We start from the raw sequence: 24,976 nt of genomic DNA, 5'->3' as shown, positions 1-24,976 counted from the left end.
AATTTTCTTGAGGGTTTCTATTTTATAATTATGTTACCTTATTTTCTTGTTGACCTAAAGCATTATAAAATTGGGTTAATATGTGCTACTTCCAATAAATGCTGTACTCATTATTATAATTTATTATACTACGGACTTAGTAACACTTGTGTTGTTATCAAATTAAATTAGAAATTAAAAATGACACTTCTGTATTATGTTAAATGACCCTATAATAATAAGCACAACAAAATAAAGACCATGAAAATTCACCTTGATACACATTGCCTCAAATAAATATTAAAAGTTGATAAGCAAACCTTGGAAATGAAACATTAGTGCTTTTATTCTAAATTTACTTTAATCTTGCTCTTTCTGGAAGTTTATAATCTAATATAAATTATCAAGAAAATCTAGGGTAAAACTTTGTCGAATTCAATCAGGTACCTGTCTTATACCAAAGGTTAGAAATTTACAGTTAAACCACTTACATTCAAATACTTTAAGCAGCATGTATATAAATCCTAAAGAGCCATCAGGAGTACATTTAAGCAGACTGGTAGGTTCAAGAGCTTGACGACAGGGGGAAAAAGGAGAAGCTTCTTACTCTAGACCAGGGAGCTGGTCTAGAACAGAAATGCAAGCTGCATAGCATTACTGTTACACTTCAGAAAAAAATGAATCAGAAATTTTATTAGCATGCCAACATTGAAAAGTAGCTTGAAAAAATGAAGAAGAGATTCATTTAATAAGATAATCCACTGGTGTTTTAAGGGAAATAATCTTTCATTAATTTCAATGCATTAATGCATTTGGACTTTTTTCCTCTTTGATGCTTAAACTTGGCAATGTTTCAGAAATCTAACTTTTAAACTTTATTTGACTAAAGTAAGATCATAAGCAAACAGATATCAGTCTATCATCTACCACATCTTATTTAAATTGTAACTGAATTGAAATGAATCCCATTGTTCTAATTCCTTGTGCAGAACATATACGAATGTATCAAGCTGCCTATCAACAGACAGATAATATTTTATTTTAGTCATTCTAAATTCCTAAAACTATGAGTGAATAAGGAATAAAACCTATTGGAAGAACTATAAAATTATCCTACCACCTTACTTTTCTACAAACTTTTCTAGCACTGTAAAAGTATGAATATTTTTAGTGGTGATTCCACTCTCATACCAACCCTCCAGGCAAATAGGGCAAGAATTACTGTCCTCTACTACTGACTGGTTTGCTAAGACCCAGACACTTTAAAGACTTGCTCACAATCAAACAGCTAATTTGAACAAGAACTTAGGCTTTCTCATATTACAAAATGTACACTGAGTGAAAGAAGCTAATGAATGTTTTGATTTCTTGGTAAAACTAAATTTCTATAATTCAAATTGACAGTGGTGGGGAAGAGGACTAAATTACTTCTAAAATCTACCTGACAAAAGGCATCAAAACCCCAATTTCAGTTACTTTGGCATTCATGACCACCTACATATGAAAACAAAAGTTATCTTTCTATCTGATTTTTGGAAAATATTTCAAAACCCAGAAAAGAGGAAAAGCAAAACCTGATACAGTAAAAGGAGAGTAAAGACTCCATGCTTTTCAGGGCACAGAGAATCAGCACTAGTTGACAATTCCTGCAATTTGCTTCACATGCTCAGGCTGAAGGCTAGTCACTCCTGGGCTAGTTTCAGAACATTTGCAAGAAGTGACCTAACTGCAGGAAGCCATGCAGGTGGGAGGAGTAGACCACCTGAGACAAGGCACGCTCACCCCTTGAAGGTAAACTTGTGGCTTGATGATCCAGGGGTTGGAAAAGAGGGTGTTCACTGCCTTGGTCAAGAGGAGTTGGGTAGAAAGGTTCGTCTTCACACCAGGAAGAAGGTAATAAGAGTCAATTTTGAACTGATGTCATTTTTAGTCCTAAAAATCTTTACAAGTATATATTAAATAATTACACAAAGTTGATAGGGTTTAAAAGTTACTATTTAGATACTTTAGGAATAAAGTTTTTGTTTCTTTAAAAATCTATGAGTCATCTTGCTTCCCAAAGACAATATGCACATTATAAATTAATAATTCATCATGCTCATATCATTTTTAAAAAACAAAAGAGATGGCCATTTTTTTGGTAAGTGAGTACTGGGGTTTGAACTCAGGGTTTCATTTTTCCAGGCAGGCGCTCTATCACTTAAGCCATGTCTCCAGCCCAAGATGATCATTTTTTAAAAAATGATTTTAGTCATCAACAGAAGGGAGAAAACAACAAAAAATAATCCAATTATACAAATATTGACTATAATCAACCTGTTCTGTTTATGGATATTAAAGTCTTAAATGACCAACTTAATATATGATTTCTAAAAAGACCTTATCTAAATCATAGCATGATAGATTATTAATATTTTCATTCAAAAGTACAAACTTGTGTCACTTATGTCACGTTTAACTAGAACATACATTAGAAGCTTTATGCAAAAAATGTTAACTGTTGTCATTATTAGTTTGCTAAAATATAAGATGAATGAAAACTCAAAATAGAGATCAAAAAGGCACTCACACTCTGTTTTATTAACCAGTTAAACCTCCAAATCAAACATTGGTTTCTGTGGTTGAAATCATCCATCTTTCAAAAAGTAAGGCTGTAGATAATGACCCTCATATCAGGGTTAAACACTTGGATTGCTGTGGTAGTAAAGCAATCAACTTTCAGATGTAACCAGTACTCCAAAATTTAATGTCTGGTCCTGTGCAATAACATACTAATGCTTTTCTTGTAAAGAGTTATCCAACATATGAATCATAAACCATGCCATAACATTAGTAACTGATATTTATACTTTCTTCTGAAATTACTATAAAGCATATGGCAAATTCAAAAGAATGACTTTCATTTCTAAAACTATGCAATGATACAATACATTTGCATGTTAAAAATAATTCCCCAATGGGAAAGTCCTAAAGAGATTATTATCTATAATAGTATTCATTTTTGGATGTGGAGAGAGATTTGTATGGGTACAGAGACACAAAGAGAAGGGAAATATGAATGAATAAAATTACCAGAGAATATAAGTGGGAGAGCATATGATCAAAGACAATCTTGTCAGAATTTGGATTAGAATTCCATCTACTGTGAAAGGTATCACGTGCCTCATAGAGTACATGAATGACCAGTCCAAACCTATAACTTTATATCTGATCTTAGAGTAGCAAATCGAGAAAATGGCTCAGGGAAGAACAAGCCACCAAGAGCAGCCTAAGCCTGTGACAAGGTTATTAAATTAAGGCAGCTCCAAAGTGCAGCCTGCCCTGCTCTTCTGGCTGCTCCCGAGGCAGCTCTCAAGGCACTGGCTAAGCACTTGTCATTTATTCAAGCTGTTTATTCTGCCAACCAAGTTTCCAAGGGGTTAGTTCTTAAAAGTGTATAACTTGCAGCAAAATTCTTAGCCAATATTTGCCTTATACTAAAACCTACTTTTAATCAAAAGCTAATTTCCAGTTCTGTGAAATTATTTCAAATTTACAGCTTCTTGACATTTCTCTCCTTCAGAAAAAATAAACCTATTTGACTTCCCATATCTGAGGCATGTTTTCCACTTTGTTAAAATGTGTGGACCTAGATAAAGACAGTCTGAGTTCATTTGTTATATGGCTGCTATGGACAATTTGGTCTAATAACTTTATTGGGGGGGCAGTATTGAGGTTTGAACTCAGGGCCTCACACTTGCTAGGCAGGCACTGTACCACTTGAGCCACTCCGTCAGTCTTGCTCTAATAATTTTTATGGGGATATCCAAGGCAGCTCTCACACTTTCTCAGGTCACTCACCACAGTCTCTTTCAACCTGGCAGGGCTCTCAGCGTATGGATTGAGACTGCCTAAACTGCGGTACCAAAAAACTCTGTAGAACTCTCTCTAGTTCCTATGGTGTTTTGCACTAAGAACCATTACATGAATCAGTCATTCATTTAACAAATATTAAATGTGCATTTAGCATGTGCAAGTCAGACATTGATAGTTTCCAAAACTCAGACACCATAAAGGACTCCTGTTCTCTAGGAATTCCCATCAGGAATGTGACACAGTTGCTCATTTTACAGAGAACAAAGTAAGAGATGATTAAAACATTGAGTTCACTCTAACCTGGGGGTTATTTTCAAGATCAGACTTGAAATTACATTTGCAGTGCCACCACTCTTTTTGCACGTTTTAAATCCCACTTTGCTACTAATAAAAACCTTCTCTACTTAAGGAATATGGTTTGGGGAGGCAAGATTTTAACTTGGTATATTCCAGTTTTTCTTTAGAAAATACATATGTGTTACAGGAAAAGTACATGGTAAACTGCTTTTTGTGAAAATAAGTTACCCAGTGATGGAGCTCTGTTCCAATAATAGTTTTAGTATTTTTGAAGAACCATAGTTGATGGTTAAATAAATTTAAATGAATTTCTCTGCAACCTCAAAAGTAACTTATTTTCATAGTCTTCTTTATGTAAATTCTTGATATTGAGACAATAAAGTTTTATAGTGTTGACATATTAATGAAACTTCTTAGGGTTATGTTTATCACCTTAAAAAAAGAAGTGTACTGGGTTCTAAGAATACTGAGAACTCAAAAACTAGAACCTAACATACTATAACTTATGAACTTAGGCTGGGAAAGAAAAATCAAAATGGATTTTTCAAAGGTTACAATGAAATTAAAAGAACACCACTTACTTCAAAAATTACCCATGTGTGTTTGGTAAATACCAAGTTAAAAAATATATTATAAGATAGGAAATAAATGTTGTTAAAATCAGTTATAAATCAAATAGATAAGGGCTGGAGATGTGGCTCAGTGGAAGAGCACTTACCTAGCATGTATAAGGCCTGGGTTCCATCCCCAGGACTGCAACAACAACAACAGATGATATAAGAACATAATTTCAATAGTAGCTTCTCTTAATGTTGGAAGATGTCACATTTTACTAGCATAGATTTCATCTGATGAATAATTGCATATACTTTCAAATATCAGTGTTCAGATGTTGTGCAAGCTTTGTCTATAAATCATAGACATAGACATCTCAAGAAGGAGTATCCAGGAGTCAGTATCAGATACTGAAATGTTTCAACAATATCCTTTCTGTATCAGAAGAAGTCAAGTAAATATCTATGGAATAGTTAAACCCCACAGCATTATTTCATTTGGCATTTAAAATGACAGGGAGTAAAACTTTAATTTAAAAAATGTTTTATCCTTAGAGATAAGGGCAAAATAGTTTCTGCCAGGTAGCGAGGGGTAAGGGGGTGGTAAGGGGGGGTGGGAGGTGGATAAGGGAGGGAGATGGGGGAAGAGGGGAGAAATGACCCAAACATTGTATGCACATATGAATAAAATAAAAAATTTTTAAAAATTGTTAACAGTGGTTACCTTGTGGCTGATGGAAGAAGAATTTTCAATTTTTTAATTTTTGTACTTGTATTTGAATTTTTTAAGAATTAGTTTGCATTAATTTGTGGTTATAAAGCATGTAAACAATGAATAATATTTAAATATATAAAAGTTTGTATGTGTTTTCAGCAAAAAAAAAAGTTTTATCTTTTAGTGAAAGCTAATGCTAACTTTTATTTCTAGCCTTTTAAACTCCTAATAATTGAAAAGTTGGAGTAAAATTAACTAAGATCAGCCTTGTTTCACTTGTTAGGAAACAGAAGAGGATCACATTTTCAATTATATTTTCTTTATCCAAAGCTAATATGCCAGAAAAAGTATGGATTGTGTAAACAACAGCTCTAAGTTGACATACTAGCTCTTTTACCAACGAATTCCATTAACTTGGGCAAGATAATATCGCTAAGCTTCAGTCTCTTCAAATGAAAAATGGAAAAATAATTTATAAATTACTTAGACCTTAATTATAATAAGTACCACTCTAACTCCTACTGTTCTTGTAAGGATGAAACAGATTACATGTGCGTGTGTGTGTGTGTGTGTGTGTGTGTGTAGATACACAGATATATAACATACTTGCAATACTCTAAAAATCAGATAAAAGTTTGCTTTTATAAGCAGTGGATGCTGATTTTTTTAATCACTTAGTAAATTAACCAACAGTTTTATTTCTCAGAGGAGCATTCCAAACTAGTCAACACACAATGAAAGTGCTCATTGTTAAACAGAATCTCCAAATTTCAAGTCAAATGCCCTACCTGACTTCTGGCATTAAAGGGGAGGAAAACCTGGGGTCCAAGGTTGCCCAAAGCTTCTCAACTCATTAGTAAAGAATAAGAAGTATCAGGATGTATGGCTTTTACATTACATATACAAAATACACTTTAATTAGTATCAGAAAATAAAACTAAAGGGATAAAATTAATTTGATTGACCTTTGAGGAAATAGCTTTATAAGATCTACATTACTATTTTTTAATTTATCATCAAAACGGTAGCTCATACATTTGGGAAAATAGCTATGGAAACTAGTTTGGAATGAGCATTTAAGCCTTTTAATCTGTCAAGAATAGGTATCAGATGATTTTTCAGATCACTCTCCTACCTTGATTGCAGGTTTTTCCAGCATATCCAGGATGACATTTGCACTTATTTGGCCCGATACATTCTCCATGTTTGCACTGTGGTTGGCACACAGCTGTGAAAAGAAGATATCATGCATTATGTTTACATCAGCAGCATAACAAGCACCTAGCACTTGTCATGGACTAGTGTAACAATTTTTTTAAAACTAAGAATTTACAATAAAGCATCAGAATAATATAAAATCATTGCTTCCTGTAGACACTGTCTGCACTACACAGAAACACATAAATATGTGTCTCTCTGTAAAAATGTGTGTCTGTGTATATATGTATCACTTGGGACTAGGAGATATTGTGCATGTGAGGATAATATTTAAATAATTTAAAAATGCAAAACTATGCATAATCATAACTGATATTTGTCAGCAGTTATAATTTTACAATAACTTGTACCCATAATTCCAAACTCATTTTCTCAAAGACACTTTAAAAAAGTAGTTTTTAGTCCAAAGATTCTGGATTAACAGGTATGAAATCAAGATAAATTTCTGGGCTGGGTGTATGGTTCAGTGGTAGAGTACTTGTCTAGCATGCAGGTGGCCCTGGTTGGATCAGCAACACCACACAAATATACATTTCAAATTAAGTAATAAAATACTTATTTTAATAGGAATAATATTCTAAGTATGAAATGATTCAAATGAAACAAACTATAACATGTTTTATACTTCTATTCAAGGATATTTCCATTTTCTTGATCTTTCTTAATACTAAAATGTATTGCAAGTGCTCTTAAATTTATAATGGGTTTCGCAGCCTACCACAGCAAACAAAAGTTCTCAGCTTAGCCTTTTCTCTGTCCTATCACCTGTGTTCCACTTTCCCTAAGACCTCAAAAACTATAAATCATCACTCTAGTATTTTCATAGTCTGGAATTCACTCTGTTTATTCTTTGTCAGGAGTTCTCAACTAGAGGTAGTTTTGGCTGTTGGGGACATTTGGCAATGTTTGGAACAATATTGGTTGTCATTGGGGACATTTAGTGGGTAGAGGACAGGGATACTGCTAAACATCCTATGATGCTCAGATAGTCAACTCTGAGCAAACAAATTATCCTAAACATCCTATGATGCTCAGATAGTCAACTCTGAGCAAACAAATTATCCTAAACATCCTATGATGCTCAGATAGTCAACTCTGAGCAAACAAATTATCCAACCTCGAATGCTGTGTTGCCAAGACTGAGAAACCATACTCTGTACTGTACTCAATAGGTTCATGATATTATGCCAAACACTACCACAGGCAAAAAATAATTATATAGCATGGTTACTGGTTTCAAGGATCTCACAATCTAGATGAAGAAACAAAACAATTGCAGGTTTTTAATGCAAAGAAATATTTGTGAACAAAATGGGTATCATATATGAAATGAGGAAACCATCACACAAGCAAATCCATATGGATTTGTGCAGCAAGCCTTACAGAAGACCCTGTATAAGATCATAAAGCATATAGACACAAGAGGGAACTACTACCAAAGGAGAAGAAAGCTACATAAAGTTGACTATAGGTTAGTCAGAGGTCACTCAGGAGGCCCATGAAACTAATGAGATGGGGCCCAAGAGTGAGAAGCAGTCATTCCTGAGTGCTTTCAGGTTTTCCTGTTCCTTAAATTTTAGACTGAGGAATGTATACTTTATGTCAGAAATGGGATGATTTTTGTAAATTTATTCTCATAAGGAGAATTAGTGGATAAAAATGAAAGCTCTCGGAATATTAGCATGGTGAGCATTTGTAGAATGGCCTGGAAAGCATCTGGAAACAGAGAAAGCAGTTAGAAAACCAGTGAAATCATTCAGGTCTGAAATGAGGAAGGCATGATATGTGTAGACAACAGGAAGACATAGTCTTCAGTAACCAATGAGTGAAAAGCAGGTCTTGAAGACCCAGGAAAACAGAGTCAACGATGACCCTGAGTTTTGAAGCCCCCGACACCTGTTCCTCCATGTCAATGTTCTTCTCCATTATGTGGTGTGCTCTCAGTTTCCTCTCTGACGATTCCTAAACATCCCTTCCTTTGAAACTCCTGCAACAATGATGTGAATGTTGTTTTCAACATTCCCTCACTCAGCTCTCATTAACCCTTCCTTCGCCTTTCCAAAATTATTTGCCAATTATACTTTCAGGCCTTTCCTGCTTGTTTATTTGTTACACCAACTGGACCCTGTATCACTACCAATCTTTAGACAGTGAGACTCCACAAGTATTTAATTTAAAAAAAAAGCTTTCTGAAAGAGGATGAGCAGAGTGTAAATGGGAGAGAAACATTTGGGGATTTTTTTTGTTTTCAGTACTGGGGTTTGAACTCAGGGCCTTCACCTTGAGCCACTCCACTAGCCCAATTTTTTTGTGATGATTTTTTTCGAAACAGAGTCTCGCAAACTATTTGCCCAGGATTGCTTTGAACCACAATCCTCCTGATCTCTGCCTCCTGAGTGGCTAGGATTCTAGGCGAGAGCCATGGGCGCCCAGCTGGGGAATTCTTAAGATCTGATTTTAGGGTGTGACATTAAATTCAAAGGGAAAGGATTTTGTTCAGCTCTGTGAGAAGAAATGACCTATCTAGGAGGACCTTCTGAAATTACTGTAAATTGAGTCACACATGATAAATGGTTTATACAGTATGCAGATTTTAAAACAAGTTCCAGAAACAATCTACTCTATATGTAATATCAAGGCTTCTTCACCAAGAAATGAAATTTTGAAAAAAAATTTTAATCTTGGAAAATGGATATTAGAAAGATTAACCACTGTATGTGAATGCAACTTGAATAATCAAGTATCACTGAGGAACCCAGATTTCTGTATTTATAAAAAGGTAAACATCTCAAAATCATTAGATGTAAGTCAGGGTAATACTCCCCCCCCAAAAATAATTGTAATTTGAAAATATCTCTAAAAACATAGCAAAGACGCTTAGAAAATACCACTTAAAAACATGAATTTCATTTAGGAGAGGGCACTTTACAAAACAATCAAACTTGAGGTCCCCATGCTTTACTGGCTTTGAGCCCAAACTACCTTGATGACCACCCATATATAGTGTTTTCAGGTACTCTCTAGTAACAAAATGTTTTTTGTTCTCCTTTCTTTTTTTTGTTATTTGTTCTTAGCAGAATGCCCTAATCTTGGGCACATCAAAACCACACATTTTAAGAGATCAAGACTTTTAATGTTTCTTCTAAGTTTAGGGAGTCAGTATTTCTAAGGAAACTGCTGATTGCACTTTTAAAAGACAGACTGAAGTAACCAACAATCAAAGATTGGTCAACAGCTATTAAAAGTGATAGGAATATTTATGAAGCTGATATAATCAATGATTTTGTGCAACATTTTGCACAAAAGGACTTTGTGCTATTATATTGTCATCCTTAGGTCTAGGATACAACTCAATAAATATGTATAGAATATTTATTAGGTACAATGCATTATACTAGAAAAATATGGGGGAAAGAGAGACAGAAGTTATGAAAAACTAACTGTATAACTAATTATGTTTAAGCCATGACAAGGGCTTTGATACAGAAATGAAAGAACAAAGGAGTGTGGATAATAACTATAACTACAGATAACTCAGGTGTGAATTGTGATCTGAGCAACTGTTAGAGGTAAGAAGCAGTTGAAACTGGAGACAAAAACTTTTCAGAAAATGAGTAAGTGAGAGGGAGAGACAGTGAAGAGGATTCTAGTGAGTGCAAAGTGTTCTTGTGAAGCTGTGGTGTAAAGTGCTTAAAACAGCAGATGAGATCAAAAGGAAGACTACGATAGATGATAAAAGGCCAGCTAGATTCTATATTTTCCTTTCCCTTCTGCTTTAATTCAAAATGGCTTTTGCATTTTAATTTTTTTAGTGTTCAGTGAGCTAGCAATGGAAAACTACATTTCCTATTCTCCTTGGAAGCTATGGGTGACTAAATTCTGGTTAATTTTGTATGTAATCAGAAATAATCAGGTGGGTCCCAGTGATGCCTGACAAGTATGCCTCTTTTTGCCTGGCACATAGAAATCATGGCTGAACTACCGTGGTCTCTTATGACTGCAAGATGACCTTGAGAATGGACAGTAGGGCAGAGCAAGAAGTCATGGTATTAGTCCAGAATCCCTGTGTCACTGTTGCACTCCACCAAATACAATCTCTAATTGACTTTCCTTTGAGCACCAGGCTGTGGAATCTGGACTTACACTGTTTATTATCAAGCCAGAAAAGGGTTTTATATATACATCCCAATAGAGAAAAGAAATTCATCAAGTTTATATTTACAATACCATACAATCATGGGAGTATAAACTTCATTTCTACATGAAAGTGACTAGATTAGAAAATATACGCCCATCTGAGAACTACAGAAAAATGATTCTCAACTTTTGTGTGAATTGACCCACCTTCTAATAACTCATTGCACTGTAATGTGGCTCTCGAGAGCCAGCAAAAACCAACCCTGTAACCTGTGTTACTCTGTGAATAGTAAGTCATTCACCAACCCCTCAACAGAAAAAAGGATAAATGATCTATTTTCATATTCTAAACATCAAAAGTACACTAAAGGTAGAAAAAATAATGTGCCTGTTGATGCAACTGGATAATCAGATAAGATAGCATTGCTTCTTTGACATTTGTGTAGATCAGAGACAAGAAATTTGGGTCACATTGGGTGACACCGTCTCTGGCATCCACATATAACTTAGTAGCTCAATAAACAAAGGCCAGCTAAGGATCAGAGACATGACAGGCTTTTTTCCCCAAAACCAGTGACCAAAATTAAGCCCAAATAGATAAATCACACCCCAAACTTACTAACACTCCTACAGCATCATCTCCAAGATGCCCTTAAAGTACCTTCTACATCACTGTTTTAACTAGGAAAAAGGAACAAGTCTCAACTGGCAAAGCAAACATAACTTCAGTGTACATGTCTGAGGCTTTTCTGTTTGACTGCAATCTAAATTTTTTCTCTTAAAAATCCATCCTAACTGATGTAACTGGGGTTTTGGACAATGTTTTACAACTCTGATATAAGTTCTGAGTTATCAAATTAGTTAGGGGAAACTTAAACTCCCACATTATATATGCAATGTTTCATATGTAAGTTAATCACACTGGAAGTCAAATGTCAATATTTGAGAAATAAGGACATGTTGAGATGCCTAAGGAGATAGTGGGTCTGGAAAGCAGCATGGGAAAAGCCAGTCCAACCTCAGGTGTTGTTTGTAACTTGAGAAGGATTTTCTTAATGTAAGTAAGAATGTCTTTAGAGTCCTAAGAACCATTTGTAATTTTTTCAATCTACATCTTGTTGTGATTCAAACAAAGCACTGCTAAAAGCAGAACAAAGAACCTTGTCCTCCAAGTTATCTTACTTAGAACCAAAGGTGACAAAGCAACATGCAAAGGTAGGGAAGATGAATGAAAAGACACAAAACAGGGAGATTTCAGGGTGCTCTCATTACATCTAACAAGCTCCACAGAATTTAAATTGGGATAGACTCACTTGAGAAGAAAGGAAAGTATGACGGGAATATCTTTTTAGAAATGCAACTGGCCTTGGAAGAAGAAAGGTTGCTAAAAGAAGCATGAAATAACTTCACTGCATTATTAATAGAATCTGGAGGGAATGGAGGCAGAGTTTTATTGGGATCCACTGGAAAGGGCCCTGAGTCACCACATATCACATATAAAACAAAACCCAGAGGAAGAATTCTTCTGTCCAAGATCTCCAGAAGAAAACAACTCAGCTTTTCCAAAATTATGTATTAGAGTATCACTTATTCGACATTCAAATCTAAATTCCTGATGCAACAAAAATTGAGTAAACATGGTTCTGATTCTTATCATTAAAAAAGCTATCTACTAAATGCTCTTATGAACAAAACTACAATCCATTTTAAATGAATGACTGAATTTATCCTCACAATATCCATACAAGGCAAGAGAGAAGCAGACATTATCTTCATTTTAACAGCAAACATGCTGTTTATGCTTCTGAAAGCACAGAAGGTTAAGTGAGTTGACCAGTTTCAGTAAAAATTTCTTATCCCAGGTCCATGCTAAATCTACGAATTCCTCTGGTGGTTTGAAAGAGACCAAAAAGGGCAGCATTTTGAGGGAATTTTGAAGGGAGGACAGTGAGTTTATAGTGAAATGGTGACTACAGGCATAAAAGTATTTCAAGTTACACTTTCAGGAAGGAAAAGCTGCAGTTAGAACAATCTATAATTTAAGAAAACTAAAGTAACCCTGCCACAATATTTTAAAATAAAATAATCTCTGTATTGTTTATTGTGTGTGTAAATGCTGGATTCCAAGCCATTAATGAGGTATAGAATTATCTCTTTCGAGGCAATGCTTTACATCTAGGATTCCCCCCCACCCTTAGGGGAAAATCTAACATTACTGTAATTAAGAACTTAACTAATTGTGAACTATAGTCAAATAGTCAAGGAGGATAAGTTGATAGCAATTTAGAGCATGAAGTTAAAATAAATAAGGGTTTCTGGTCCCTATAATATTGTCTCTCAAGAGCTGTTTGACAATAACTTATTTTATTTCTTTTCTTTGGGAGCATCCAATTTAGACTAATTTCTTAAGCATCTATTTCATCTCTCACTAATTAACTTCTAATTCCTAAAGTTGCCCAAAGGAACAGAAGTGGCTGCATGTGAATCTTTGAATATCAAGCCAGCATTTGTTTATCATAATTAAACACTCTCCCTTTGCACTTCAAAAATCTTCCTCTGAACACTGTTGTCATTTTCAGTTTACTTGTAATTTTAACTTTTGTTTTTCTATTTTCATTGTGATAGTGTGGAATTTAGAGTAATGCCAGATTAGACTTTGAGAACACGTAAGAAAGTGTTATCATGAAGACTATACCTTAAGCTTGTAAATGGATGTATACTCTATATATTTATTCTTTATAAAATGTATACTTTAATACAATCTTTGTGTTTAAAAAAAAGAAAGTGTTAACTATTTATTTGGAAAAGCAAGTAAGGTTTTTGTTTTTGTTTTTTTATAAGCAGGGTGCCAGTAGCACTGAGAACACCTGGCACCTAGTTCCAAACAGGTCTGGTCTGGGAGTTGGTACCAGTGTGAGTGGGGGAGGATATAAGAAAAGGATGTAGGAGGATGAATATGGTAAAAATATTATGTATTCATGTATGAAAATGGAAAAATAAGACCTGTTTAAACAATAATAAAATAGAAACAAATAAATAAATATCATTCCTAAAAAAGAGGTAATAGGACAGGAAAGGGAGGCTTGGATATTTGCCTATGGCAAAAGGCAAGGAAATATATAGAATGGTGGAGATACTTCAAAAGGACAGAGAAAGCAGGCTTGGAGAAGTTCCCACTAGCCAAATTTGGGATTATCTGAGCATCAAGAAGAATAATGATAGTGATAGAAATAATTAAATGATGAAGGAATCCATGAGTCCGAACTGATTCTAAAGAATAAGAAGACTAAACTCCTTTTTTGTAGAAGAATACCAGTTAAAATTTAGGTGCAATGATAAAATTTTCAAGACACAACTTTAGAAATACCACTAAAGTAATTAATTTGAGGAAAGATTATCCATACATATTCAAAACACTAGATGAAAGTTTTTTGGGAAAGAAATATTCAGTCTCAATGTATCACCCTACAGATTACTTACTAATTATTAAAGGAAAAAAGTGCCTGCCAGTGAAGAGTGGAGTGGACAACACTTTAATCATGTGATCAAACTTATTACCACCAAATGAGGGGACACAGTGATATTACTGATATCCTAACATATTATCATCCATGTGCTATTCTTACAAAAAATTACCCTGAACTGTATGATGCAGAAATCACAGATAAATTTAGGTTGTAGAACATTCTATCAAGCAATTGGAATGGATTCCCCCTATTCTTTGGAATCTGTAGTTTTAAACTTTCAAATACAAAAATAGGGAAAATGCATAAACTGGAGTATAATAATATGGGTGTCTAGAGAAATATTTCTGGAGAGGGAGGAAGGGATTAGGGAGGAAGAGTGGAGGAAGGGATTAGGGAGGAAGAGTGGAGGAAGGGAGGGAGGAGGAAGGGAACTTGGAAACAAGTTAAATGTCCATCAACAAGAGATCAGTTAAATCAGTGATAGCACAATGGCCATTCTCTCTCCAGTACATGACTTCAGTACAGGCAGCCTGAACTGCCGCTGGAGAGACCTCCCAACAGATAATGGCTGATTTCAGTGCAGCATTATCCTTCATTCACTCAATGGTTCCTGATGATGTGTACTTAGCTCATCATCCTAGATGGAACACTCAGAATGGCATTCAATACCACATTTCCTGATCTGACTCCTGCCCATACTGCCAGCCTCACTTCCAATCACACATAAAATACCAACCAACTGCAGTCCACAGAAAGCAGCACTAGTTAATACTCTAGAGCCTCCATTACCTCTGCACTGTCACATGGAATGCCATTCATTCCTTTCTCTGCTGGAGTCACATCCAGTCAGGCTTCAATACACGATTTAACCATTACCATCTCCAAGATTTGCATTTGCCCCTTGCGCTAAGTGTACTGACCTCCTTGGTGCTTCATAGGCCTCTGCATATACTTCTATCATAAATTATATAAATGCAAGCATTGATTTTTATATGTAGACAGTTCATGCTATATATTCATGGCTTTTAAAAATCTAGCTCCAGGACTATGAGTTCTTTAAATACACAGTACCACCTCTGAAACAGCACATAGTCTTCTGACACAGACAGCCATGACAGGTGTACAAAATATTAAAAGAATACTCCCTCCTCTACAGGGAGGGAGAAGTAGGAAAGATGCCAGGGGAGGCCTTCAAGAGGAACTGTGAGCTGAATCTTAATGGATGGGACAAGAACTCACCATGTGGATTGGTAAAGGAACGTTTACTCAGAATGAACAGCATAAGAAAGGCCAGAAAGGCAGGAAGCATCCGAGGGTCTAAAACACAAGGGCAGTCCACTGTGATTGGGACCGTACAACAACAACAAAAGACAAACACTGTTTCCAACTGAAGGCAGTTGTCAGTCTGAAGAGCCTGTACTAAAGTCAATATTCTCTCTGTGACTGTGAACCAACTGTGGGTTATAAACAGTAGCTGACACAGTCAGATAACATTTATGTGTTTTTAAGCATGTAAACTGACTTTTTAGAACTTTTAAGAAAGAGTTATACTGTATATGCACTAAGGTCAAAAGACAGACATTCAAAATATACTCATTTTCCCGACAGACTTTCTTTCCTAAAAGAAACACATCTTGTTCATTATTTCTTATTCTTTTCATATAGAAATGCCTAGCCCTTGTGTCTTTAAAAGTGTACTGAATTGACTGCAGAAGCTATTATATTGAGCATAAAGATATGTAAGACATGATTCTCCCCTTTATGGGATGAACAATCTAGCAGAACAAATGATATAGGTCCACAAAGAGCCACAGTAGGGCTCCATGTAAGCATTGCAACAAAGTGTAGGGAAGGGACAGGCTGTGAAAGTCTGGATGACATAGAAGACAAAGTAGCATTGAGGTAGGACTTGGTTGATTTAGGAGAAATTACAAATTTTAAAAATAAATTTAGTCATCCTTTCCTCACAATGATTTGTTTGCAGTCAAATATTTGCCTAGAATTAAGAGTAATAGTGACTTAAAATAGAAAAGGCCAACCAAAAGGGGCCTTTCTGAAAGGATGGATTTTTTAGTCCTTAATAAAAACAAATATATAGAGAGATTTGTTTCTTTCAATTGTAGGACCATATGGTAAGGTGGAAAAATTACTTTCAAGAACTCAAAACTATTAGACAACATCTCATCAAATGTGGATCACAGTACTGTAACTATCCCACATTCTTCTTCTATTGTCTAAAGCTGATCCTCTGTTGAGGTTATTTGTGGTGATCATCAGTGCTGGCTGATGGTGAAGGAAGGGTTGAATAGGATGGTGGTGGAAGGAAACTGAATCAGCCAATGTTCCTTCAGATTCCACCCTGGAATCCAACCACACATCAAACTTTTCCACTTCAAAGTCTCACAACTCTTCAGACCGAACACATCCAAAATTGGCATTACTGTGTGCACTTTCTCTTAGGATCTCTAGCTCAGCAAATAACCAGGTAGAAACCTGTGGGGCCTCCTTGATCCCATCTCTTCACACTGCAACCATCGCCACCACTGCAGCCATTGTACCTAATATGAACATGAGCCAGTCTCTGAGCCAAGAGCTCTGTGAATATTTTCTCATTTGATCCTCATTTAAAAGTCCTATGAAGTATGACTCTTATGTACATCTTACCAAAATGAGGCTGTAACTCAGAAAATTAGCATTTCTGAAATACACAATTTGTAGTGTCAGCCAGTCCTTATCCATCGCTGCCCTAATGCTGTGTGACTCTCCATCCCTTCTTTTTAGTATTTTTTAATCCTTATTCCTCTGTTTCTACTACCACTACTTAAATGTTTGATTTCTCACCAGGTTGACTGTAAGAGCCTCTAGTCCTGAGCTTCAAGTAGTTATTGTCTAACTGCCAAAGAGGAAGCTCTGAAATTGGCCCTAAGCCTCAAATGCAAGTCCCAGGCATTTGCCCTGAAGAGAATAAGAGCCACAGTGAAATGGAGCACAGGCTTCTCCCAATGGGCAGCTGCTTCAGAAGCCCCAGCCCACAGATTCCAGGCAGCATTGCAGAGCAAGGGAGTTTTCAACACAGCCTGATATCCATGTTTCCTGTGAAACACTGTAAACTACTTCAAAAACATGTTAAAACACTCTGAGCAAAACTAAATTCACATGCATACCAGATCTTACCCATTAAGCAGCAGCTGATGTCCTTCGAAATATTATGTAACTTCCCTACTTAAAATCTTTACACTATTCCTCTACACCTTTGGGTCAAAGCCTTCGATGAGTCAGCCCATTCCTACTTCTTACAACGCATCTCTTATCAGACACTCTTCAAGCATTTACCCCCTAGCTACATTAGGTTCTTACATTTCCTGGAATGTGCCCCTCACTCTAGCTTCTGAGATCTTGACTTATTTATTCCTCAGAATTAGGCTGTGCTATCACCGCTTATCCAAGTCCTAGTATACTGCTTCCTGAGATGGGCTTCACAGTATCCTATACCAAAACATGCCATATTAAAACACATCTCTCATCCAGTGTTGTCATTATCTGAGTGAGCAACACAAATGCCTCGACCTTCACTATTGGGATAATATATGCAGTGGTGGATGTAGGATCAGGCAAGTAACAGCACTCACAGGGATTGAATGAATAAATTAACTGAACACCACTGAGTCCATGAACTCTTCCTTGATCCTTCCCAGCAGGAAGTGATTCTTCCCTTGAATTCCCTCAACTTTTTATCCCTAACTCTTTCTTATTTTAAAACTATATAAAGAAATATACCAAATTGAATTCCTTGAACTTAAGAGTCCATGCTTCATTAATCTTTATATCATCCCAATGCCTAACTCAGCTCCTAGCATCCAGTAAGCTCTCAAATGTTTGTCAGATAAATCACAGTAACTCTAAATGCTAAGGTTCCGTATTTCAATTCTATTTCTTTCTTGTTCCTTTTCCAAGTACAAACAGTGTTAAAAAATCAAAAGTGTTCTGCTCTGAGGTTTGTTGAGAGACATTATTCGAGAAATGGGAAGTAAATGGTGCGGAGGCACAGAGAGTTATCCAGTGAAAGGTTTTATTTTGGAAAGGAACAAATGGAGAAAATTTCTACTTTCAATTGCTTATTTAGCTCCAAATGATGAAAACGGCAAACAAAATAGATTTAAAATTACATAAAATAAATTACATGTTATACTATGTATCCTATGACAGAACCTAGTAAACCACAGCTCAGAGTTCTCCTTTGTATTCTACCTATTAGCCACACACTAATAATAGTGAGCATTTATCAAGTGCTGGTTTATGAAATCAGGCACAGGGGATTCATCTTTAATCTCAGCCTCAGGAGATGAGGTAGGAAGACCGCAAGTTTTAGGCCAGACTGGACTACACAGTGATATCCTCTTACAGGGAAAAAAAAAAAGAAGTTCTATAGGAAGCGTTTTCTTATGGCCAGCAACAATCTTTTAAAGTAGGTTTAAACATTAGGAACTCACACCTCAAAAAAGTTAAACAAGCCAGGCGCCGGTGGCTCACACCTGTAGTCCTACTTACTTGGGGAGGCTGAGATCATCGGGAAGATCACAGTTTGAGGCCAGAATAGGCAAAAAAGCTAGTGATATCCCATCTCAATGCAAAAAAGCCTGGCATAGTGGCACATACCTGTCATCCAAGTGATAGCAGGAAGCATAAAATAGGAGGACTGCAGTCCAGGCTGGCCTGGACAAAAAGTGAGATTCTAATGCCAAAGTAACCAGACCTACCAGGGCTAGAGGCATGGCTCAAGTAGGAGAGCCTCTACCTAGCAAGTGTAGAGTCCTGAGTTCAAATCCCACACACATACAAAAACAAAATATTTAGTTTCTCCTAGTTGGTAATTCATAGGAACAGATCCCAAACTCAAATCTGTTAGTGGCAAAACACATGTTCCACACTTTCGTTGGCATTGCCCTGCTAACCTAAGTCATACCTCTTCTAGCCAAGCCTATAACTACCACTAACTATAACATATACATACAAATATGTTTTTAAATCTCCCACAACAAAGAAATTCTTCAACTTTTATTTCTAGTACTATCAATTTGGTTCTCAAATGTTTTGTATTAAAATATTAACTTTAAAACATCTTCTATGAGATAGGATAGTATTTTTTATCAATTAAAGTACATTGTCTTCTTGGAACCAATTCTTTGAACATTAGAATTTCTCTAAAATTTTCAACTAAAAAATGTAATAGGGTGCTTTGTTAAGTGACATTATTCCCTGCCCAAAAGATTTTAAACAAGAAATGTTTTGTATATCAAAATAACAGCATGAAGACCCACAGGTGTTATCAAAATAGCTTGTATATTATATATAATAAAAGTGTTTCTTACCTGAATTGTTCCATGAAGAATTAATGAATAGGAAACACATTCCCTCAGGTTAATGATAGGCTGGTATTAGTAATTTCATTGATGGACTTTATTTATATTTGCTTCTTTAAGTGTTAAATATTTAAACTGTCCTTTAGGTTAGAATGGAGGTCAATTTATTAGATTTATAAAACAAAAGAAAGGAATTATAAACTGAAAGGGAAAAGCTTAATGTAGTAGGTGAATTAAATTAACTTAGTATAATTAAAAACAGAATAAGCACATCTCTAAGGAGTATAGTTTTCCCCAAAAAACTTGTTTTATTTATAGCTTTAGAGAGTTATTATTTAGAAGTTATGCCTTTTAAGACATAGATTAGCCAAAATTATTTCAAGAAATATGTTCATCTAACCTTTGAGTTGGCACCTTATCCTTGCTATTCTCTGCCTTAAGACGTAGAAAGCTGCAAAACAAATGTCCAAAAAAAGAAATTCCAGATCTTTTCTCTGTAAGAAGGCTGGACTTGGGTATTTATCAACTTGTTACATTCCCGGAGACTTACACATATTCAACTTTCAGTGCTTTTCTGAAACAAAAAAAAAATCTAGGACATGTTTAAAATAGTAATATTTTAGTCACCATTTTGTTATTAAAACATTTTGTAACAAAAATATTGACCAATAATTGAAGTTATGCTATTCTTCTATAGTCCAAATTCTAATGAAAATATGTCAGACCTTTAATGACACTGTATCTTCCAATCCAATTTTTCGTTTTCGGAATATTAATTTTTGGTTCCAAGAGACAGTATCCTTTTAATTTAAATGAGAGTTGGACAAAACATCTGAAAAATATTAAAACTTTTGATCAATTAGTAACCAGGGTTGACAGTTTTTAAATTGATGCATCGTTACTTACCTGTTTCTCATACTGTATTTCCCCTTTCCTCTCCAACTTTGGGGGGAATATTAAGGTTTTTTTTTTTTTTTCCTTCCCTTTCATAGAATTTTCTTCTTGCATGGCTGCTTTGGTTGTCAATAGCAACAAGAATTGACCGTGAAAGCTCAGCCATTTCACTTGAGGGTGCATAAATAACCCAGTTAAATGAAAGTAAAGGGAAGAAACATATAACACTGCTAAATGATGGCCAGTGTTCAACCAGCCTAGATTCCTAGAGGTAAGGGAAGAGACGATTTTCACATATCTCTCTCTCCCTCTTTAAAACATAAGATGTCTACTTTAAGTAATGATTTTTTGTATATTTATTTGTTTAATTTATATAGGTGAATAGAGGAGGGGCTAATAAAAGAAAAACATTCTGAGTCCAATTTGATTCATTAGAAGCAATAACTTAACTAGTGATCCAGAATGATTGTTCTGTATTTTTAAAGGCACACATAACATATGCTGGCTAGATTTTTTTTTTTTTCATGTTAGTTAGGTTTGTGTTTTCACTGTTGCTTTCAATTTTAAAAGAACTCACCATATCCATTGTTGACACATTTATTAAAATAGAATAACAAAACATATCAAGAATAATCTAAGCAAACAGCTGGAAATAAACCAAAGCATAAATTCCATCTGGATCATATATTAAGGAAAAGTGTTTGTGACTATGATTATGCATGAGAAAGAAAAAATATAAAAGGATACCGTTTCTTTAGTAATTTTCACTGCCAATTTTGAATTATCTAATTTATCAGGAAAATATTAAAAATTATTTTAAACAAAGGTAAAATAAATAAGTCATTAAAGAATAGCAAACATCATTATTTTCTCCCTAGTTGTGTTAGTATCATGTTGCTAAACAGTTCTGTATAGTTTATTTCCTTCTAATATCTTAAGGTTGAGTCACATTCTTCCTACTTAACATAAATTAGCCTGGACACATACAGATTTTAAATTTTATTTAATAAATGTGTATATATCTCAATACTTTCAGCATAAAATTTTAGCCAATGTCCCATATTTTATATTTTACATTTAAAAACTATACAAAACTGCATTTTAAATGAAAGAAATTTTAAACCTGGAATAGAATATACTTCCAGAAAGTTTCTGAGGTCTATTTTCCATTGATGGATAAGGAAATTTTCATGGGCAACCATCACTACAATTTTTGTAAAGTTGCCAAAAATAAATGCCCTACATACATTTTTATGGCTTACACACTGTAAGAAGTCCTAAAATGGAATTAATTAGTGGCACATTAAATAGGAAAATCTGTCCCATTTTCTCCTAATGATCTGTTTCTTCACAGCTATTATAAAATGGTCACAGGAGTAAGCAGCAGAGCTCCTCAGAATTTTATAAAATTATGACTCATACAAACCAGGGAAATGAAACTACTCAGAGATTAACTTTCCTTGTTTCTATAAACACAGGTTGATACATTTAGAGACAGCTCTGAGCTTTAGACTATTAAAGAATTTGAGGGGGGATGTGGTTCAGTGATAAAACACTTGCCCAGCATGTGTAAATCCCTGCATTCAATCCTCAGCAATGCAAAAAAAAAATTATAGCCAGGCATGGTGGCACACACTTGTAATCCCAGCACACAGTTGGTAAAGCAGAAGAATTACAAGTTTGAGGCCAGACTGGGCTACACAGCAAGATCTCATCAGAAGGAAGGAAGGGAGGAAGGCAAGGAGGGAGGGAGGAATGGAGGGAGGAAGGGAGGAGAGGGGCTCAGAAACTTTAAAGAACTAAGGTCATCTACTTCTTTCCACAGGGATGCCTATATTCATAGACAAAGTTTAATTTACAAGAAAGGATTATGAAATTCCCAAATGACCAATCTTCAGAAAGGAAGTAATAAAATGGTATAAACTGTGATGGCTGATGCAGTTACCATATGACTCAGACTAAGGCACACAGCCTCAAGCCAGCAGCCCAGCTGGACACATGCACTTCCTCACAGGTGACAAATGCCAGGTATGTGTGTCAAAGGGAAAGGTTCGCCTTGATGCGGTACTTATACCTTCTAGCTTTGATCATCAGCTTGGAGAAAGTTATAATTAAAAGTTTCTCTATACCCGAACCTTAAATTTTATAGATTTCACTGTCAAAGAAAAGTTATTAGCCTGGTGAACTCTACTCACAGACAACTATCCAACACAGTACAATTGTAACACCAACATCCAGGACAGCAAATCCTATGAAGAGCAATTTAACTATGAACCTAAATGATCCCAACTTCCAATGTACTGTTACCTAAGTATTCAAGGCTTAGAAGAATTCATCAGACCTCAACACAAGATTAAAGAATGGAACATTTAGCAAATCTGTATATTGTTTCTTCATAATTTTATGCTTTTCTTCCCCAAAGGATATTGTTTCAAAAACCACTTCTGCCTTAGTTAGAAAATAAAACTATACATAAGAATGTTTTAATTCATGGCCATATATAGACACTAAGACACAATGAGTACTTTAATTCATCAATGAATTTAAAACTAAATTGAAGAGACTAAGACTCTTAAAACATCATTATGTTTATGAAACACCATAAAAATGTATGCAATCAATCATCTGAGATTGGAACAATTTATCCAGTAGAATCTATTAAGTATATAAAATATAAAATTACCTCTAATATGCACATTAAAAATACTACTAAACATAAGCTACATTTTGTGTTTTTCTATTAATGACCAATGGTTTGTCTTTTTTGTTGGCATGCAAACATTTCCCAGATAATTACCAAGTCTTTATAAAACCTTAGCACTGAAATAAAACAGGAGGTACCAAAGACTTTGGAAAAATATTTTGGGTGGCAAGAAGCTTACATTTGGAAAGTCTATCCATAGAGTTAATTTCTGTAAACTTAGTAACATACTTTTCTGATCATTCTGAAAACTTCAACAAAACTGAATTTGAAACCTCTCATTTATGAAAATAAGGTGAAAGGTTTTTGAAAAGTAACATTGCTTTTGAAGAAAAAATTAAATCTTAGAATTTTTAATTGTTTCTTCCTTTTATGTACATTAGCATGAATTTAATCTGTGACAACATGTTTCCTAAAATTTCAGAGTAAGTAACATTGCTTTTGAAAAAAAAATTAAATCTTAGAATTTTTTAATTGTTTCTTCCTTTGTGTACATTAGCACAAATTTAATCTGTGAAGACATATTTCCTAAAATTTCAGAGTAAGTCAATAACATCCAGGAAAGACAACCATAACCACATGAACCAATGGTGTTCTTAAAAGAAAAGCAGTGTCATTTCTGGGGAATTTATATCATTAATCTATAGCATGGTTAAAAAGATACTGACAAAACCAATTACTGGTTTTAAAATTTAGTTGACTTCTGATTATCGACATGCAAATCACCTCCACCAAATTCTTACTTGCGAATCTGCATTTCCCTGAAATCTAGAACCTACCATGGCTGTCCGTCCCAGTCTGTGGGAAATCTATGCCAGAAAACGAGCACTTGTCTATTAAAATAGAGTTGGGAAAAAGAAAGCTAGTTGTTCTCCAAAATCAACCACCATATTTTAAAGCTACAAAATAATATTGATTATTTGTTTTCTTTCTTAAGAGTTAAGAGTAACAAGTTGATTTAGCCTTTTGACCAGGCTAAACTAAAACCCCTCACAGAAACTATAAAATAATACAGACAAGTAAGTATCTGCCAACATTTATCATATGCCATAATACTATAAGAAGAGAAGGAGAGAGAGAGAGATTGATATTCTTCTTGCAAGGTATATGTGCATCAGGATTTCAGGTTCTATCACCCCTGCGGCTTCAGGAGTACATGGAAATCAGCCTTCCTCATACTGTATAAATAAGATTTAGGTTTGACATGTAGAGTACTTCACACAGATTCTGCTTCAAGTCTATTCAGCCCTTAGTTGAATTAATCTATAGATTAATGATATAAACCAGTCCTCCAAGAGCTAAAGGTAAATTAGGAAAGCAAGTAAGAGTCACTTGGACTCGTTTGCACGTCTATAACAACCAAGAACTTTAGGGAAACAAGCACTAATGAAGGATTCTTTTGTTCCTGGCTTCACCGGCCCTTAACCACGTGATGGCATAAGTAGGATTCTCCTTGTTATCCTTCCCCGAGCTGTAATGTGCATGGAAATGAATAGGTACACAGCAAAATGGTGATGAGCTTTATGTGGCTATTTTAAAACCTTCCACTGATTTCTTTGCAGAGCCTACTTATATTGGCGCCTAATGGGCACCAATCATGCCTCCAGATACCAACTGTGGAGAGGAGAGCACTAGAAGCCTATCAGAACTTGACATAAGCACACCTATGTCAAATAATCTGCAGTCTGAGTTGGCACAGCCCCTAGATGAAGAAGAGCATGAGGGCAAAATGCAGCACAACTGCTTTTCCTAAGATGTTTACATTCAGAGAGTAGCAATCATAGGTTCCTCCTGTTCAT

The 24,976-nt window shown here is 35.2% G+C and overlaps 1 protein-coding gene across 5 annotated transcripts in view; it reads right to left on the bottom strand.

The window, feature by feature from the left end:
- Npnt (nephronectin) overlaps window positions 1-24,976 on the bottom strand; it is a 72,102-nt gene that overhangs the window by 34,730 nt on the left and 12,396 nt on the right. For 2 of the 5 annotated variants that reach the window (XM_074041486.1, XM_020157370.2), the window contains exons 3-5: window positions 19,983-20,033; window positions 6,536-6,628; window positions 1,762-1,854 (exon numbers count right to left, since the gene is read on the bottom strand). In XM_074041486.1, the coding sequence (XP_073897587.1) occupies window positions 1,762-1,854; window positions 6,536-6,628; window positions 19,983-20,033 (237 nt within the window). The remainder of the gene's footprint in view (window positions 1-1,761; window positions 1,855-6,535; window positions 6,629-19,982; window positions 20,034-24,976) is intronic. The other 3 variants (XM_074041485.1, XM_074041484.1, XM_020157371.2) reach the window with 3 other exon arrangements.

The sequence above is a fragment of the Castor canadensis genome, chromosome 9, assembly GCF_047511655.1.
Source record: "Castor canadensis chromosome 9, mCasCan1.hap1v2, whole genome shotgun sequence".
Taxonomy (NCBI): Eukaryota; Metazoa; Chordata; class Mammalia; order Rodentia; family Castoridae; genus Castor; species Castor canadensis.
Note: the sequence above shows the minus strand (reverse complement) of the source record. Positions and strands in the feature narration are given on the sequence as shown.